General features: G+C 42.3%; 1 protein-coding gene across 1 annotated transcript in view; it reads left to right on the forward strand.

Annotated features, from left to right (window-relative positions):
* The window catches only part of LOC126337062 (circadian clock-controlled protein daywake-like), a 65,696-nt gene that overhangs the window by 19,318 nt on the left and 26,809 nt on the right, over positions 1-19,569 (forward strand). The window contains exons 2-3 of the mRNA XM_050001391.1: positions 11,320-11,412; positions 14,374-14,521. Coding sequence (XP_049857348.1) covers positions 11,320-11,412; positions 14,374-14,521 — 241 coding nt within the window. The remainder of the gene's footprint in view (positions 1-11,319; positions 11,413-14,373; positions 14,522-19,569) is intronic.

Genomic DNA, 19,569 nt, shown 5'->3' on the forward strand with positions numbered 1-19,569 from the left:
AGGGCGACAAAAAATCTGAGAATGGCTTTAACATAAGCCGAAACCGGTCGTAATAAACAAATGATGTTGCGATTTCAACTGTTGTTTTAACCAAATGAATAGAATTTGGCACTATACCCCTCAGGAGCATATCCAATTACTCTGTCAATCAATGATAAGCCTAATAACTGCTTGTATAAGATTGAAAGGTGGACCAACGCGTTAGTGACTGTTATTGTGCAGTTTGAGAAGCTCTTTCTCTGTGCGTGCACATCATATCTACCGATTTCCGCCCAATGCGGATAATTCCTTCTTAGTGCTTCCCTGTTTTTCTTTCTTTTTTCCTCTTCTTTCCTCCTCTCTTTCTTAGAATGTACACTATTGGCTATGAAAATTGCTACACCACGAAGATGACGTGCTACAGGCGGGAAATTTAACCGACAGGAAGAAGATGCTGTGATATGCGAATGATTAGCTTTTCAGAGCATTCACACAAGGTTGGCGCCGGTGGCGACACCTATAACGTGCTGACATGAGGAAAGTTTCCTACCGATTTCTCATACACGAACAGCAGTTGACCGGCGTTGGCTGGTGAAACGTTGTTGTGATGCCTCGTGTAAGCAGGAGAAATGCGTACCACCACGTCTCCGACTTTGATAAAGGTCGGATTGTAGCCTATCGCGATTGCGATTTATCGTATCGCGGCATTGCTGCTCCCGTTGGTCGAGATCCAATGACTGTTAGCAGAATATGGAATCTATGGGTTCAGGAGGGTTATACGGAACGCCGTGCGGGATACCAACGGCCTCGTATCACTAGCAGTCGAGATGACAGGCATCTTATCCGCATGGCTGTAACGGATCGTGCAGCCACGTCTCGATCCCTGAGTCAACAGATGGGGACATTTGCAAGACAACAACCATCTGCACGAACAGTTCGACGACGTTTGCAGCAGCATCGACTATCAGCTCGGAGACCATGGCTGTGGTTACCCTTGACGCTGCATCACAGACAGGATGAATCCAGGTTCTGTTTACAGCATCATGATGGTCGCATCCGTGTTTGGCGACAACGCGGTGAACGCACATTGGAAGCGTGTATTCGTCATCACCATACTGGCGTATCACCCGGTGTGATGTTATGGGCTGCCATTGATTACACGTCTCGGTCACCTCTTGTTCACATTGACGGTACTTTGAACAGTGGACGTTACATTTCAGGTGTGTTACGACCCGTGGCTGTACCCTTCATTCGATCCCTGCGAAACCCTACATTTCAGCAGGATAATGCATGACGGCATGTTGCAGGTCCTGTACGGACCTTTCTGGATACAGAAAATGTTCCACTGCTGCCCTGGCCAGCACATTCTCCAGATCTCTCACCAATTGAAAACATCTGGTCAATGGTGGCCGAGCAACTGGTTCGTCACAATACTCCACTCACTGCTCCTGATGAACTGTGGTATCGTGTTGAAGCTGCATAGGCAGCTGTACCTGTACACGCCATCCATTCTCTGACTCAATGCCCAGGCGTATCAAGTCCGTTATTACAGCCAGAGGTGGTTGTTCTGGGTGCTGATTTCTCAGGATCTATGCACCCAAATTGCGCGAAAATGTAATTACATGTCAGTTCTAGTATAATATATTTGTCCAATGAATACCTCTTTATCAACTGCATTTTTTCGTGGTGTAGCAATTTTAATGGCCAGTAGTGTAAATGCATAAATAAGCTAGGATTAAATTCAGTCAGACGTATGTAAAATTTGTCAGGTCTGCAGTGTTCGTTCGGTAACTTTTCACTTCGTTCATCCGGTATTAAAAGATCTTGAATGTTGGTCGAGAGTTACATAAACTTAAATCAATTCGTATCTGGTCTACAGTGCAATTATTAAATGAAATTGGTTCGTTTGTCTCCCTCACTCTTCTTTATCCACTCTCATGAAACGTGTGCCATCACTTACTGTGCTTTCCCAGAAACTACTGCGTGTTGTATGTGGAAAGTCTAAATAAAAGAAAGCTCAGTATGACAGATTATGTCTTATGTTTTAAGTTAATGTGTTGTGGTATTATGTTACATTTAGGTGTATATTTATCCTGTTAGCTAACGTGAGCTTTAAACTGCGGTAGATCCCTAGCAGTCACTGGTGTTTCAGGGAGAATAATTTCCCTTGCCGTCTCTTGCCGGTGGACCCACCTTCATCTCTCATATACAGACAGCGTCGGAAACCACGCCATATCGAGCACTACTCGCGCTTCATGACTCAGTGAGAAGTCCATTGTTGTTCTCCACGAAATCTACTACTTGAAGAAGTCTTAAAGGACACGTGCTTGAAGAAAACCGACAAGGATCAAACATTCGCCGTCACAGTAACACTCCTAGGCTGCTGCTCCAGGTTACAAGAAGTCACGAAGCACAAGAACCACTACCAATGACGTCATCCCACAGAGTTTGTATCGAAGGAGCACAAAGCTGAATGTATCACAAACGCCTACTGTAATGATTTCGTGTCAGCAGACTGTACGCTGGCATACCTTCTAGCCTCCCAAAGGACGCTGGTTCTGGCTATTAATCGCGTTAGTTACTAACTCATTACAGTTTGTGGACATCCTGAAAACAATAAAATTTGGTGAGTTATGATGAGAGCCACTATTGACCTGAGTCCTCTGTTCAACACCCCCCCCCCTCCCTCCTTGCACAGAAACCCCTCAACCATTAACCTTCCGGTGTTTTTTGGTACCTGCAGCACCTGTTAATCGTTTGCCAATTATATACTAAACTCGACACACTTAGAAACTGCTGCTGCTCTTCAACAGCAAATGGCACCTTTCTGTGAGATCTAAATAATATTAGTCCTCGGGAGGATTTGCGGGTCAGTCGTTCTCCAAGTTCCAATAAATGCTTTCGTTTCCCCAAGAAGCTTGGCTGTTCAGACCTACCGCATTACAATAATTCGTTGCGATCATCATACCCAGTGTTTACAATCGAGAGAGCCGATTATAATTTAGTAGTAATTCTGTATTCAAGAACCAACGCAGAAAGAAAAGAAACAACAGTATATATTGTGAATTTGCTAATAATAACTTAACCTATAATCTTAGTACAGAAATGCATTCGAATTATGATGTAAATAACATAATTTTTTCCTTTATTCTTCTTTCTCGCATAAATCCACAACTTAAAGTTCGCAATTTACACTCATAGTGACAATGTACAAGAAATTTCAACCTGGAGGACAGTTCATTGTCAAGGGTGCACGACTATATCTGTGCCACTGGGATCGACTGGTTGACGTACTGAACCAGCATTTCGGACAGCAACCTTCAGTTCTCCATTCGGCTACTCTGACTTCGGCGTTCACTTAAGTGATCGCCGAGGGTGGTTTCTTAAATAAGACCACATGTGTTTTCTTTCCCCATCCTTCTTTTTTCCGAGTTTATGTCTCGTCTCTAATGACCTCGCTGTCGACAAGGTGTCATGATCCGACGTCTTATCTTTTTCTACAGTGCACAGTAGAAGCGTCCAACTTGTCTGATGCACGTTGATTTCACACGATAAGTTTCCCTTACCAGTCACTCCATCTAGCTTTAAGGGAAGGTGTGCGAGCGAGTAAACTGCACGATTGCCTTCAACATACGGAGTTGTTTTAAATTATTGGGCGATCTCAGAAATTTACATTTCATCAAGATAACATACATATGTCATCTAAACACCAACTCAGGAAATAAAGTTGTGATGTCATCATTAGGTTCTATATGCCATCTAGTCGGAGGAAAGCAGATTACTGGATAGCATAACAGTGTTAATGACCGATCGTGGATGAGATATGGCTGAATACGCGCGGATAGTCGGTGTTGTTACTGTTAAACTATCTTTTAAACGCCGTGCTTCTCTTGCAATCACAATCAAAAAATATTTACAGTTCATGATACTGAATTGCTCCATTACCTGCGAAACTGACTCAATGAGATCACAAGTGAAGATACAGTAGAACAAATGAGCGAAAATTTCCTACAGAACCGACAGAAATCATTCTGGAGCGCCAGATAACAATTGCTGCAACTAAAAGCAACAGCAGGTTTAGTTCTGGAAAGTTATGGGAATGGGCATCGTGGAAGCTTTAACTCATGTGGCAACTACGGGTTAGTGACATCACAGTGCAAATGATGAAGATTATTATTGACCCATTACTGCCCACTATAACAGACATCTTCAAGCACTCCTTAACCACAAGTGTTTTCTCTCAAGCCGGGAAACAGCGACTAGTTAAGCCATTATCTAAAAAGGATGCTCCAGTAGCGCTCTCTGATTACAGGTCTACTTGCATTCTTCCTGCACTGTCCGAGGCCTTACGTTTGACGGTCCACGACCAGGTAATGAAGAACCTGACTATAAACAAGCTAATAGACAAATAGCAGTTAGGCTTCCGTAAACGTCGCAGCACAACAACTGCCTTAATAAAAGTAACAGATGACCTGAAGCTTGCCACAGACGCGCAGGAGGCAACTATCATGTGCTTCTTAAACTTCAGCAAAGCCTTTGATTCCGTCGACTATGATATTTTACTTGGCAGCCTAAATTTCTCGCCAAGTGCAGTGCAATGATTTCGCTCATACCTGACACCTCGCCAGCAATGCTTTACGTCGGACACCGTAATGTCACTATGGAAGCTAGTAGCATCCGATGTCCATCAGCGTTCGTTATTAGGTCCAGTATTCTTTCCATTTTACGTGAATGATATGTCACCAATTTTGTCCTATTGCATATACCAAATGTAAGCTGATGACGTCCAGTAGTGTCCAAATGCCAAACCTATAAACCTTTGTACTGTCACAATGATGCAGGATGTAGGTTAAAGCTCAACCCATCCATAAGTCAAGGGGTACTGGTTGGTCATTCTAGGATCATTAGCCCAAAATATCTAGAATCCCTACCTTCTTTAACCCGAAATGGGACAAATATCAACTTATCTCCTTCAATAATAGGAGTAAGAATAGGTGAAAATCTAGATTGGACTGAGAACGTAACTGCACCGTGCACCTCTCTATGCCCTACAAAAATACAAAAAGCTCATTCCTCTCGATCTGAAAATGAATCTTGTACGAACATTTATACTTTCAGTTATTGATGACAGAGATGTTACCCTCCAAGTCCTTTCTCAGGAAAGCTCAAGGCCCCTGGAACTGGTTACGATTGACCGTGTTCGACTTTTCGATAACGTTCCACCATCGTATGCACAAGTATCCTGGCTGAGTGCAGACAAGCTCAGAGATTTCCATACCGCCTGTCTTTTGTATTGTCTTATCAATGAACAATGTTCCTCACATCTCTCCTCGCCCTTAACGGTCTTACCTGAACAACACGGCCGAAGTACTCGTCCCCATCAGAGCAAAATCCTTTCTGTCCCACCCCATCGTTCAGCCACTTTCTCGAAGATCTCAGCGGCAGGAACACAACTCTGGAGCAACCTCCTGCATTATATTAGGGAACTAAAGAACATCTTCAGGTTCAGAAGGCGGGTAATGACCATATCTACTGGCACGTAGACGTTATGTTTGTACATCCCTTTATCCAACCTGATCTTCCTCGTTTCCCGGTGTTCTTAGATGATGTAGTCTTCTTAAATTTCCTTTTCCCAAAACTCGCTATATCAGAAAACACATATTTTGTAGACCTACAAATTTTTCTATTTTTCTCATATCTGCCACTATCATTATTGTTATTAATGTCATTATTATTATTATTATTATTATTATTATTATTATTATTATTATCAGCATCATCAGTATTCGTCGCTGCAGCTGCAGTAGTACAAGTAATGCCGGTATTAACCTTGTTAGTTCATGGTCAGTATAATTTATTCACACTGCCACTGCAGACACTCAAATCATTTTAACAGTAGTCATATTAAAATTGCAATGCAACAAATAGAGTAAATATGAAACCCTGGTCCAGTGCAAGAGAAGGCCTGATGATCCTAATCAGATCACGCTAAATAAATAAACAGATGCGTAGGTGTTTTGTTAAATTTTAAGGCTACAAACTGAATAGAACGAGGGATTATTTGGAGGGACTCACAGAGAGTCGAAATCAGTCATGTCAAGATATATGGTCCAAGAAAACCCATGGTGCCACTGCTATCGATGGCGGCAGTCCAAAGTAAATGCTTTTGCCTCGCTGCTGACCAGTGTGTTTCGTCTATTGCTTGCTGGCAAATTGCTTGAAGCAACAATTCAGTGCGAAGAACAAGGAGCTGGGTGCGTTTTGCAACAAGACGGGACTCCACTGGCTTACTAACGTCCACGAATATCTAAATCGAAGACTGTATAGATAGAAGGATTCGTCGCGCATCGGCTGCTGACAGTATCTTTTCCAAATAGCCAGCCATCTCGCCGGCTTTCTTCCCGCGGGGATTAGTCAGCAGCAAAGCTTACATTCCACCCGTTCCAGCAACGTTGTCAGATCTGGAAAGTCGCAGCACCACGGCCATCGAGAACGCCGCATTAGTCCTGTTTCAGAGACCGTCTGAATGTGTTTCCTGCTGCATCTGACGTTCACGTCATGTACAAACACTTACAAGTCTCCTATTTCAAATGATAGACATGTATTAATGATCAGAGTTGAGGAAAACAGCCGTGGCTACTTAAGGTAGCGGGGGCTGTGTGGCGTGGATTTTTAGGTTAGAGGGCCTCGGGGAAACACACCCAAGGGCTTCAGTCTCTGAGGGTGCAGCTCGAACACAGGAAGAACATAGGACGAGGAACCATCTGTAAACAGTTGTTAATTGTCGTAGCTGTGTTGGGAAAGTACCAGAGCTCCAAGCGCTAATTGAAAGCACTGATGCTCAAATCGTTATGGGCATAGAAAGTTGGCTAAAGCCGGAGATAAGTTCAGCCGAAATTTTTGCGAAGGACCTAACGGTGTTCAGAAATGATTGGCTGAATAAAGTTGGCGGTGGGGTGTCTATTGCTGTTAGAAGTAGTTTATCTTGTTGCGAAATTGTAGATAGTTCCTGTGAGTTAGTATGAGCAGGGGTCATTCTTGGCAACCAGAATAAAATAATAATGGGATGCTTTTACTGACCTTCCAATTCAGACGATACAATAGCTTCAATTTACCCTCGATATTTTGCCGAAAATACATGTGTAAGTACGGAGGTATGCATAAAACATCTTCCGAAATTGTGATAAACGCCTTCTCTAACAATTATTTCGAGCAATTAGTATATGAGACCAATCGAATAGTGAACGATTGTGAAAATATAGTTGACCTACGAGCAACAAATGGTTCTGAGCTAATAACGACCATCAAACACGGTTGTCGTGGCGAGACTGAATAACGTAACTCCCTAATCCACCAAAACCAAACGAAAAATATATCTATTCAAAAAAGCAGATAAAAATTCGCTTGACGCCTTCCTGATAGACAATCCGCACTCCTTCCAAATTAACAAGATGAGTGTAGGCCAGATGTGGCTTGAATTCAAAGAAATATTATCGACAGCAATTGAGAGATTTACACCAGATTAATTAACAAACGACGGAGCTGATCCCCCATGGTACACAAAACAGGTCAGAACACTGTTGCAGAAACAATGAAAAAATCATGCTAAATTTATAAGAACGCAAAACTCCCAAGATTTATACAAGCTCGAAATTTAGCGCGGCTTTCAGTGCAAGACGACTACAACAGATTCCACGACGAAACATTGTCTCGAAGCATGACAGAAAATCCAGAGAGATTCTGGTCGTATGTAATGTATTCTAGCGGCAAGACACAATCAATGTGTTCTCTGAGCGATAGCAATGGAGGTACTATTGATGACAGCGCCGCTAAAGCAGAGTAACTAAACACAGCCTACCGAAATTCCCGCACCAAAGAAAAAGAAGTAAATTTTCCAGAATTCGAATCAAGAATAGCTGACAACATGAGTAACTTAGAAGTACATATCCGCGGAGTACTGAAGCAATATAAATTACTCAATAAAAGCAAGTCTTCCGATCCAATGTATAACAGGTTCCTAAAAAAATATGCTGATGCAGTAGCTCCATACTTGACAATCATATACAACAGCTTGCTCGACGAAGGATCCGTACCCAAAGACTGGAAAGCTGCACAGGTCACACCAGTATTCAAAAAGGCAATAGGGGCAATCTACTAAAATATAGAGCCGTATCATTAGCGTCGATACACAACAGGATTTTTGAACGTATATATTATGTTAGAACATTATGAATCACCTCGAAAGGAATGATCTATTGACAAACAGTAACACGGATTTGGAAAACATTGTTTTTGTGTAACACAACTAGCTCTTGATTCAGACGAATTTTTGAGTGCTATGAACAAAGGGACTTCAAATTGATTCTGTATTTCCAGAAGGCTTTTGATACCGTACTGCACAAGCGGCTCGTAATCAAATTTCGTGCTTATGGAATATCGTCTCAATTATGCGAGGGGATTCGTGGTTTCCTGTCACAGAGGTCACAGTTGGTAGTAATTGACGGAAAGTCATCGAGTAAAACAGAACTGGTTTCTGGCGTCCCCGAGGTAATGTTATAGGCCCCCTGTTGTTCCTTACCTATATAAACGATGTAGGAGACAATCTGAGCAGCCGTCGTAAGTTGTTTATCTCATAGTAAAGTCATCAGAAGATCAAAATCAATTGCAAAACTATTTAGATTTCAGTGTGGTGCGAAAACTGGCACTCGATCCTACATAATGAAAAGTGCGAGGTCTTCCTCATGAGTACTAAAAGGAATCCTTTAAACTTAGGTGACGCGATAAATCAATCAAATCTAAGTGCCGTAAATTAAACTAAATACCTACGAATTACAATTACAAACAACTTAAATTGGAAAGAGCACACAGAAAATAATGGGGGAAGGCGAACCAAAGACTGCGTTTTATTGGCAGGAGATGCAACAGATCTACTATGGACGCTGCCTATACCACGCATGTCCGTACTGCTGCGCGGTGTGGGATCCTTGCTAGATAGGATTAAAGGAGTACCGGTACATCGAGAAAGTTCAAAGAAGGGCAGCACGTTTTGTATTATCGAGAAATACGGGAAATTGTGTAACGGACATGATACAGGATTTGGTGTGGACATCATTACAACAAAAGGGTGTCTCGTTACGGTGGGATCTTCTTACGAAATTTCAATACCAACCTTCTCCTGCGAAATTATTTTGTTGGTGCCGACCTACATACCGAGAAATTATCATCATAATAAAATAAGGGAAATCAGAGCTCGCACGAGAAAAAATAGATGTTCTTTTTTCCGCAAGGTGTTCAGGAGTGGAATAACAGAGAATTATTGTGAAGGTGGTTCGTTGAACCGTCTGCCAGGTACTTAGGTGTGATTTGCAAAGTATCGATGTAGGTCTATGAACAACGATTTGTTAATATCTCTCGGTGCTTCTATTACGCCAGATGCGGAAAGTCTCGTGAAGCGGCAGGAGTGCCCGCTGGGCTTATTTAGGCCACCATTGACACGTGACAAGCAGCCATTCGAGGAGCGCTGGCCGACTAGTCAAGTGTGGAGACACCCCACGCAGTCCAACCGGCCGCGGGAGAGCAGCACGTGTGTATAAAGCTGAACGGTTGCGTTTACCGTTACTGGTGCCGTGCTCATTTCGCTCGGTCACTGTGACGTAATAATCGAAAGTGGTCAGCCAGTGTGTATAGCGGCAAGTGGGGCCGTTACTTCGCTTGACTGCCGGCGTTGCGCTTCGGGCGGGAGGACGACAGCACGCAGCAATTTCTACAAGCACTATAGACAAGCGCAGAACACACGAAGATAAGCACCAAGATGAACAACCTTTCCCCTTCTCTATATAAAATGTAGCTAATCATACTCAGATTTAAATTAGTTGGCATTTGACAGAGTGTGCACTGGTATGTCCACCAGGGATGCACTGTGTTGTGCACAGAGCTGTACCGGAATTGTCAGCTGCCTCCGTATCGCCACTTCCACTGCTCTGAAAATGAACTCTATTTGAATTTTGAAAAAAAAGGGCACATTACACTCAGTTCTGCACAACAAACAGAGTCCTGCCAACAACTGAGCCAGCACATGATCAGGAGTCAGTAAATAGCGTAGAATGCTACAAATTTTTGGGTATGCATATTGATGGAAACTTGAACTGCAAGAAGCATGTCACTGAGCTTCTCACGCAGTTAAGCTGCTTCTGCTCTTCGTACAACTGCTAATCTTGGAAATAAACATCTCACCCTCCAGACATATATCCACTCAATAATGTCGCGTGGAATAATTTTCTGGAGTAGCTCATCACTTAAAAGGAAAGTACTGCTTGCACAGAAGCGAGCAGTAAGAATAACATGTGGTGCTAAGCGCTAACCCACGGATGTCATGTAAGGCCTCGTCAAGGAGCTAGGCGTTTTAACTGCGCCGCCACGATATACATTTTCACCGATGAAATTCGTGATAAATAATCCATCACAATTTGAGAAGCACGGTGATGTCCATACCTACAACATTGGAGCGAAAAATAACCTTTATTACACATTATTAAAGACGTCAGTGGCTCAGAATGGAGGTCAATACACAGCAACGTTTTTTTTTTTTTTTTCAGTTGTCCAGTAACATAAGAATGTCTGACAGATAGCAAAGCAAGTTTTAAATCAAATTTAAAATCATTTCTTCTGGTCTACTCCCCCTATTCTACTGATGAAGTTTTACTTGAAAACTCGTAGCCAGTAAAAAAGGAAAAAAAAAAACAGTTAAGTGCAGTTGCATGAGTAAGGACTGAAAAAAAATAATGCATCCATTAATGTGAACACCAATCATGTATACATGTCCTGTAAACTGACCCGTTCCACATGGTTCAAATGACGGACTCGTTTCGTCACAAGAGGTTTGTTTATCAGCTCATAAGTGATGGCACATAGCGGCGTATGCCAATAAATGGGAAGACTATTTCTTTTCATCAATGTCTCCACGTTCAAGAGTTCGCTGTGGGAAAAAGACAGCCACATTAGTGACTTTTAGTTACCACAAGTGATTATCAGTATAAAGAAAAACAACGTGGGATTTACGCATTCGAAATAGAAGTATCCTACGACTTCATCTGGTAATCCAATGCATGGTCGATCAATCCTGGGGCTGGTGCTTTGTACTCTAGGTAACTAATGTAAATAATATTGATAAGATTTGTAATCTTGCTCGTCAACGCTTCAAAAAGCTAACATTCTCATTAGTAAATAAATTGGCATCCAAGTCTCCAGTACTCATCATGAAATTATGTAAATAAATGTAACTACCTGAAAGAGACGTCATGTAATATTGTCATTTTGTAACTACATTTTTCTTCCGAACAGCAAACAACGTACCCATTTGCAAACGCAGTGACCCGCAGTACGATGCCTGCGTCGTCAAGTCTGTGGAAGCCATTACGCCTCACCTAGTCAAAGGTGTGTAGCCATGACCGTTCTTCTTATTTATTACAGTTAGCTTATGTGCAACATTTAATAGTTTTGAAATAATTGTTTTCCAGTGTTTATTACTATTTGCACTTTTTCTACACTGGAGTCCAGAACTTTCTGTAATCGCGAAAAAAATTTACTGGAAATGACCATCAATGTTCCGCAACAAACTCTGATTCCGACAGAAATGAAAAGTAGTCGTGTCTGCACAATCATTGTGAGCAAATTTTCTGAAGTTTACAGCGTAAAGCCATAAAGATGGCATTTTGACTTTTTTGCTAGCTAGAATTGTCGGACACCACGGGCACACAGAGAAATGTTTTCTCGCCGGTGTTTACTGAATCTCAAAGCGTAATTTTAAGATTTTGCTAACGGTTCTGATACACAGGAAATATTCCTCGTAACCGTGTACAAGATCGATCGAAAGAAGCCACATCGATAGCAAGAGCGATTCTGGCACTGACAATACTATGAAATCCATCGATTTTTGTGAGACAACAAGCTATAAAACTTACAACTACCTTGAGATTTACTATTTCCCATATAGTTTCTTAGATCCTGTTAGCTGGATGTCCGACAGTTTATGACCTGTTCAGGGATGTGCAGAGACGATCACATTAACTGCAATGTCAACATGACTGTGACAGTGTTTGGAGCAAGAGTCATAGCTGCTGCATATTGAGGACCGAATTTCGTTTGTTTCGGGTTGCTGTCGAACATATGAGGCCCTTTTTTTCCATGGTCGATCGGTCGCGAAATGGAAACCACAGTGAAAATAAAAAACTCTTTTATTTGCAAAATTTAGCTAACCTTTCAGGTAATTCTCTACATAGTCACCGCTCCGACTTAGGAATACAGCATATTGTAGCGTTGTACCAATTTCCCAATATTCTCATTGTAGAAGGCAACCGCCTAAGCAGCTGTTCATGTGAGCAAAGAAATGAAATCGGAGGGGAAGTCCGGGTTTTATGGAGGGTGACCAAACACTTTCCAACGAAAATTCTACAGGAGCGTCTTCATTTCAGCTGCAGTTTGCGGCCGAGTTTTGCTATGAAGATTGTTTTAGGCACCTTTATGTGCTCAACGGGGAATAGCAGCTGCCTGAGGCCCTCAACATGTAGTACAACAAGTATCTGTAACACCACCCGTATCTATTATAGTCAGAACGTAGAGCGTCTTCAGTGTAATAAATTGAGCTACCTTGCCGGACACTGTTACGGCTTACTCTCCATAAGACACAACCAAATTTCGTTTTCGTTGATGGATTAGGCGTGCACGACAGAGAGGTCACTGCACTCGCAAGTATGTTACTGTTACTGGTGATTTGTATTAGTCTCATCATAGCTACACGGAACGTATCGTGCACTTTGTTGTAACTTGAATGCTATACATATTTGAAGAGTGGAAATGTAAAACATTGTAAGTGCAAAATCTCACATTTGTCAGGAGAAGCAAAAAAAAAACTACTCTATTTTTACTGAACCTTTTTGTACTCACAATATTGAGAAGGTATTCTGTTATCACAGAGATGTCCTGATCACCTCATCGCCACAGAATGAGTCAAATTATAAAATAAAAATTTTCTTAATGTAGCTCTAGGTGCCATACCAGGGGACTTACTGGTTCCAAGCGCCACTAAGAAAGCTTTTATTTCAAATGCCATTAATGTTCAGTATTTTGTTTGTGATAATACAAGTACATAAAAATAGCGGTCATATTATAACTAGTAGAACTGTAGCCAACAAAATCCATTTATTATATCTTATACATTTTTTACAAAAGAATAACTTACACCTGGCTTGCTTCTTCCAAAAGCGATATAAGAAATACATAGACTGCAACGTCATTAGGGGTCGTGGGTCCGGGCGCCGGCGCGTCAGCGGTGACCTGTCGGGGCTGCTGGTGCCTCCATGTAGAGCTATCATGTTAACGGAAACATCTTTCAGTACTGACTTCTCTTTCTTACAACTCCATTCTTGGGATCAGATGTTGCAAAGTTTACTATATAACTCACTGTTCTGTTGAGGAAGAATTCGTAGTTTTGTCAACAGGTCATCCTGTTTGCAACTGATAAACATGGTTGGTCTTTCAGATAAAGCAGGCATGGTATACGTCAGCCATGGTCTTTCCTCTTTTGAACACATTGATATTTTTCAGTTCTCCAGTTTCAGAGTAAGAATAATAATTATTTGAGGTGGATGAGTATGAGGCTCTTTCATCGTACTGGGTTTGCAACGCCTGCACTGATAAAGAAGTTCTTGCAGCATCTTTAAATATCATAGGAACGAGTTACATGTATTGGAATTGCTTGGTGTGAGCTCATAGCGTTAGCTGACTCAACAATTTTGTGTAAATCTTACGAAACATGAGCTATGCTTCCCTTCCTCTGTTTTTCTATGATTGCAAAATCTGTGGCATAGCTAGAAATGCTGTTCCCACCCATCAAAAACTTTTATGTTATCTCTTCAAATCATCCCAAACATACCAGAATCATCTTTAAAAACACAGCCGTGCTATTTTTATTTTGAGCTGCACAGTTGTATGATCTGGTAACAAGTTTCATATTAAACTATCACCTTCCATTACAATGCTGTTTTATTGATACAAACAAAAGCACCCTGCTTACCACACCACTTTGACGCATGGCACTTTGAACTCCTCAAGGAAGCGAACCGGTTGGCACTAGGATTGTGTGCCGTCTAGTAATGAATATTTGAAACATTTTCTCCACGACTTGCTACCTGGAACAACAGAGTACAGGGAACACGAGAGCACTGAAACGCGTTTTGCGAAAAAATGGCCTTAGAATGTTTGACATTTCGCTCTTTATTTTAGTGACGCGATTTTTATCAACTAAAGTAGAGCAATAAGCAATTACATTTTTATCGCATTTGTGCGGTTAATAAGAACAGTGTCTGTGATTAATGCAATGAAACCTCTGCATCCCAGGAATTCCTAAGATGCGGGTACCGCCGTGTGAGCCGCTGGTTATTCCTGCCCTGGCTATCGACAGAAACTTGGAAGCCCTCAAGGTCAGAGCTGACTTGAAGAATATACGTATATACGGTGGAACCACCTTCGTTATTAACAAGCTCAAGTAAGACCTACGATTCTTCAATAGTAAAAATCATGTCCGTATTTATGATAGGCTAAACCTTTGCTGTGGACACTAACAAGGAAACTTTTCTGATACCTAATCTGCAAAAGTAGCATATTAGAGCTATTCTCGAATTAAAAGGCTTTACCACACCAACCAATGCTTATAACGTAAATGTATAAAATTGTACTACAATTTATGATTTGAAGAACTGATGAGATTAAAAATCCCCGAGAATTTAAATGGTTAAGGTATTCAGCCAGATTGATTAAAATCGCAATGAGCAACTGTGTGTTTTTTTAAACAAAAAATTGATATCATATTCACAACTCACTACTTCAATTTTAAAAATAACATTTTCTAGCTATAAGGGAACATATTTCTAAGTAAAATGGAAAATATCATAAGAAACGTAATAACCAAGCCATTTTTAATTGTATTTAATTCAGGTACAGCACTTTCCCAAACAAGTAGCCTGAATTAAAAGTTTCTAGTAATGATACTGGCCAATGGCTTGCGCCTGCACTGCATACGAGGGCGTGCTGAAAAGTAATGTCCCTGATTTCCTTATGTGAAACGCTTAAAGCTTTTTAAATAAATCAGACGTTATTGACATTATATACCTTTATTCTTCATGTCTATATATTTACTTCTCAACATAGTCACCCTGGCGACGAACACATTTCTCCCAAAGGAGACCAGTTGGTTTATACCGTCACTGTCCAGTGTTTGACTTTATTGGTGGAGCCACAACCTTACCTCTGCTTGAACCGCTTCATTACTTTTTCTTTCTTTCTCTTGCGTGTGCCGGTTTTCCCGCACAGAAGCAGAGTCAGCATGGTTAATCGTATGTGCCAATGTTAGTTAAGGGGTGGCCGGATGCCCTTACTGCCGCCACCCTGTACCCCCCGGGAAGAAATTAGCGTACCCCAACTGTCTGAAAAGAGTGTAATCCATGGAATAGTGCGAAAGTGTTCAGATGTCTGCGAGCCTTGTAACTGAGGCGGACCGTGGGGACCAGCCCGGTATTCACCTAGGGGATATAGAAAACCGACTAAAAACCACATCCAAGCTGGCCGGCACACCGGCCCTCGTCGTTAATCCGCCGGTCGGATTCGATCAGGGGCTGGCGCACCTACCTGAGTCCAGGAAGCAGCGCATTAGTGCTCTCGGCTAACCTGGTGGGTTGCACCGCTTCATCACTATCAAAGTGAAATCCTCAAAGGTGTTCATTAAGTTTGGGAACCGATGAAAATCGGTTGGGGCCAAGTCGGGGCTTTATGGAGGATGACCAATGACAGTGAACCCAAAGTGTTGGATTGCTTCAGATGTCACAGCACTCTGGCATTGTCATGCTGAAGGAGATGGTGCTCCATGTGCGGCCAAACTCTTCGAATTCCAAACTCGGTAACAGCACGCAGTTTCTCACACACTGAGGTAATGTGAATAATAAATATGTACACTGAAGAGCCAAAGAAACTGGTACACCCGGCTAATATGTGTAAGGCCCCCGTGAGCACGCAGAAGCGCTACAACAAGACGTGGCATGGACTCGACTGATGTCTGAAGTAGTGCTGGAAGGAACTGACAACATGGATCCTGCAGGGGCTGTCCATAAGTCCACAACAGTATGAAGGGGTGTAGATCTCTTCTGAACAGCACGCTGCAAGGCATGCCAGATATGCTCAATAATATTCATGTCTAAATTAGAATTATATGAATACCTTCAGTTGCTGATGGGTGTTGATATATACCAACAGGGACAGGTGAAAATGGGTGCCCCATCCGGCACTCGAACCTGGGATCTCCTGCTTCCATGGCAGACGCTCTGTCCATGTGAGCCACCAAGGGCACAGAGGATAGTGGAACTGCAGGGACTATCTCGCGCACGCCTCCCGCGAAATCCGCATTCTCACCTTGTATGTCCACACACTACATCTGTAGTGTCCCACCCCAATACACTCATTACTCGTGGAAGACATTCTTACCAAGAGTTCAGGGAATATGTGTGCATCTGCACAGGAGAAGAAGAAGGTCGTGGCTGGTATTGTCAGAACTATATATTTGTGTGAATATGGTGTCTGTTGTTTCAGACATGTCCGAAAGAACAGACAGTCCCCGTTGATATATATCTACGCCCGTCAGCAGCTGAAGGTACTAATATAATTCTAATTTCTTTCTAGACGGCTGCAGGTCTTCAGTGGTGTCTGTTCATTCGGGCATGTCCGAAAGAACAGACACCTATCCATATAAATATATATGTTCATGTCTGGGGAGTCTGGTGGCCACCAGAAGTATTTAAACTCAGAAGAATGTCCCTGGAACCATTGCGTAGTAATTCTGGATGTGTGGGTTGTCGCATTGTCCCGCTGGAATTGCCCAAGTCCATCGGAATGTGCGATGGAAATGAATGGCTGCAGATGATCAGACAGAATGCTTACGTGTGTGTCACCCATCAGAGTCGTATCTAGACATACCAGAGGTCCCATATCACTCTAACTGCACATGTCCCACAACATTAGAGAGCCTCCACCAGCTTGAACAGTCCCCTGCTGACATGCAGGGTCCATGGATTCATGAGGTTCTCTCTACACCCATATACGTCCATCCACTCAATACAATTTGAAACGAGACTCGTTCTACCAGGCAACTTGTTTCCAGTCATCAACAGTTCAATATTGGTGTTGACGGGCCCAGGTGAGGCGTCAAGCTTTGTGTCGTGCAGTCATCAAGAGTACACAAGTGGGCCTTCGGCTCCGAAAGCCCATATCAATTATGTTTCATTGAATGGTTCGCACACTGACACTTGATCAAAGATATTTACTAAATGTTTTGAAAGCCATGTTTCTGCTACTCATTGCTCAGTATTACAACACCCTTATTATTAAATGTCATTTTGCTTGCTATAGATATGTATTGCATTTGGATGATGATTGACTCTTTAAAGTGCATTCACTAATCCATATTATTTCCGTGGCGCACACATCCACAATTCATCAGCACTGGAAGATAAACAATAAAACATCCCAGAAATGTATTCACAACTGTAAATATGATCAGACTCCAGCTGGTCCAAGTATTGCTGACAGTGAAAATCTGTGCTAGACCAGGACTCAAACCCACACTTCCCGATTTATGCGAGCAGTCACCTTTACCACCTCAGCCATCCGAAGGTGCCTCCAGGACTGGCCCAAACGTCTGTTTTTCACCGTGTGTCTATGTCCTGTACTTGCACAATTGCTGTGATTTCTGCACATGGAGAGACTCTGGATTATTGTCACGGCCTTGTTGTGGCATGAAATACTATACTGCAGTGCTTGCGTGTTTACAATGTACCCCTACCCTACAATGTTCTTCACACATGCATGCATGAATGTCTTACGGACATTGCAGAGTCCATAATAAAAATGCAGGCACTGCAGTATAGTACAATATACTGAAGTGCTAAAAAAAAACTGGTATAGGCATGCGTATTCAAATACAGAGATATGTTAACAGGCAGAATACGACACTGCGGTCGGCAATGCCTATATAAGAAAACAAGTGTCTGGTGCAGTAGTTAGATTGGTTACTGCTGCTACAATGGCAACTTATCAAGATTTAAGTGCGTTTGAATGAGGTGTTATAGTTGGCCCACGAGTGGTTGGACACAGCATCTCCGAGGCAGTGATGAAGTGGGATTTTCCCATACGACCATTTCATGAGTGTACCGTGAATATCAAGAATCCAGTAAACATCAAATCTCTGACATCACTGTGGCCAGAAAAGGATCTTGCAAGGAGACCAATGATGACTGAAGAGAATCGTTCAGTGTGATGAAAGTGCAACACTTCTGCATATTGATGCAGATTGCAATGCTGGGCCATCAACAAGTGCCAGTGTGTGAACCATTCAATGAAACATCGTCGGTATGGGCTTTCGGAGTCAAAGGCCAACTCGTGTATCCTTGATGACTGCATGACACAAAGTTTTATGGCTCACCTGGGCCTGTCAACACTGACATTGGACTGTTGATGACTGGAAACAAGTTGCCTGGTCGGACAAGTCTCATTTCAAATTGTATCAAGTGGATGGACGTGTATGGGTATGGAGACAACCTCATGAATCCGTGGACCCTGAAAGTCAGCAGGGGACTGTTCAAGCCAGTGGAGGCTCTGTAAAGGTGTGGGGTGTGTGCAGCTGAAGGGATATGGGACCTCTGATACGTCTAGATACAACTCTGACAGGTGACACACATGTAAGAATCCTGTCTGATCACCTGCAGCTATTCATGTTCACTGTGCATTCCGATGGATTTAGGCAATTCCAGCGGGACATTGCAGCAGCCCACACATCCTGAATTGCTATAGAGTGACTCTAGGAACATTATTCTAAATTTAAACACTTCCAGTGGCCACCAAATTCCCCAGACATGAACATTATTGAGCATATCTTGGATGCCTTACAACGTGTTGTTCAGAAGAGATGTCCACCCCCTCATATTCTTTCAGATGTATAGACAACCCAGCAGGATTCATGGAGTCAATTCCCTCCAGCAGTACCTCAGACATTAATCAAGTCCATGCCATGTCGTGTTGCAGCACTTATGCATGCTTGCAGGGGCTCTACATAATGTTAGGGAGGTGTACCAGTTTCTTTGGCACTTCACTGTACAATAAAACATTTCATCTCATACATTCTCTAACCCTGCAGTAGCCACACCACTTACCCCTCTGTCCCTGACGATAGCAGCTAACTTTACTTAGCTCACGGCTGATCTGACCAACATCAATTAAAATAAGGCAAGTCTTAAAACATTATTATCTCTGTAAGTATTTTTGTTTGTTACTGAGAAGGAAAAGCTCTTAATGTCAGCTTATGTTTTTGGATTCAGCTGTTGTTTGCTAGATGCATATTATTATAGAATACAGCTTATACTATTATAAAATATGCTGAGAACAGTGAGCCACACAAACACTTGATTAGGACCGCAGTTTGACGACCACTGCTATACGCCCTTGAAACACCTACAAATTTGATCGTGTGTTTTTGCTACTATATTGTGTACA

Source organism: Schistocerca gregaria, chromosome 2 (genome assembly GCF_023897955.1).
Source record: "Schistocerca gregaria isolate iqSchGreg1 chromosome 2, iqSchGreg1.2, whole genome shotgun sequence".
NCBI classification, from domain to species: domain Eukaryota; kingdom Metazoa; phylum Arthropoda; class Insecta; order Orthoptera; family Acrididae; genus Schistocerca; species Schistocerca gregaria.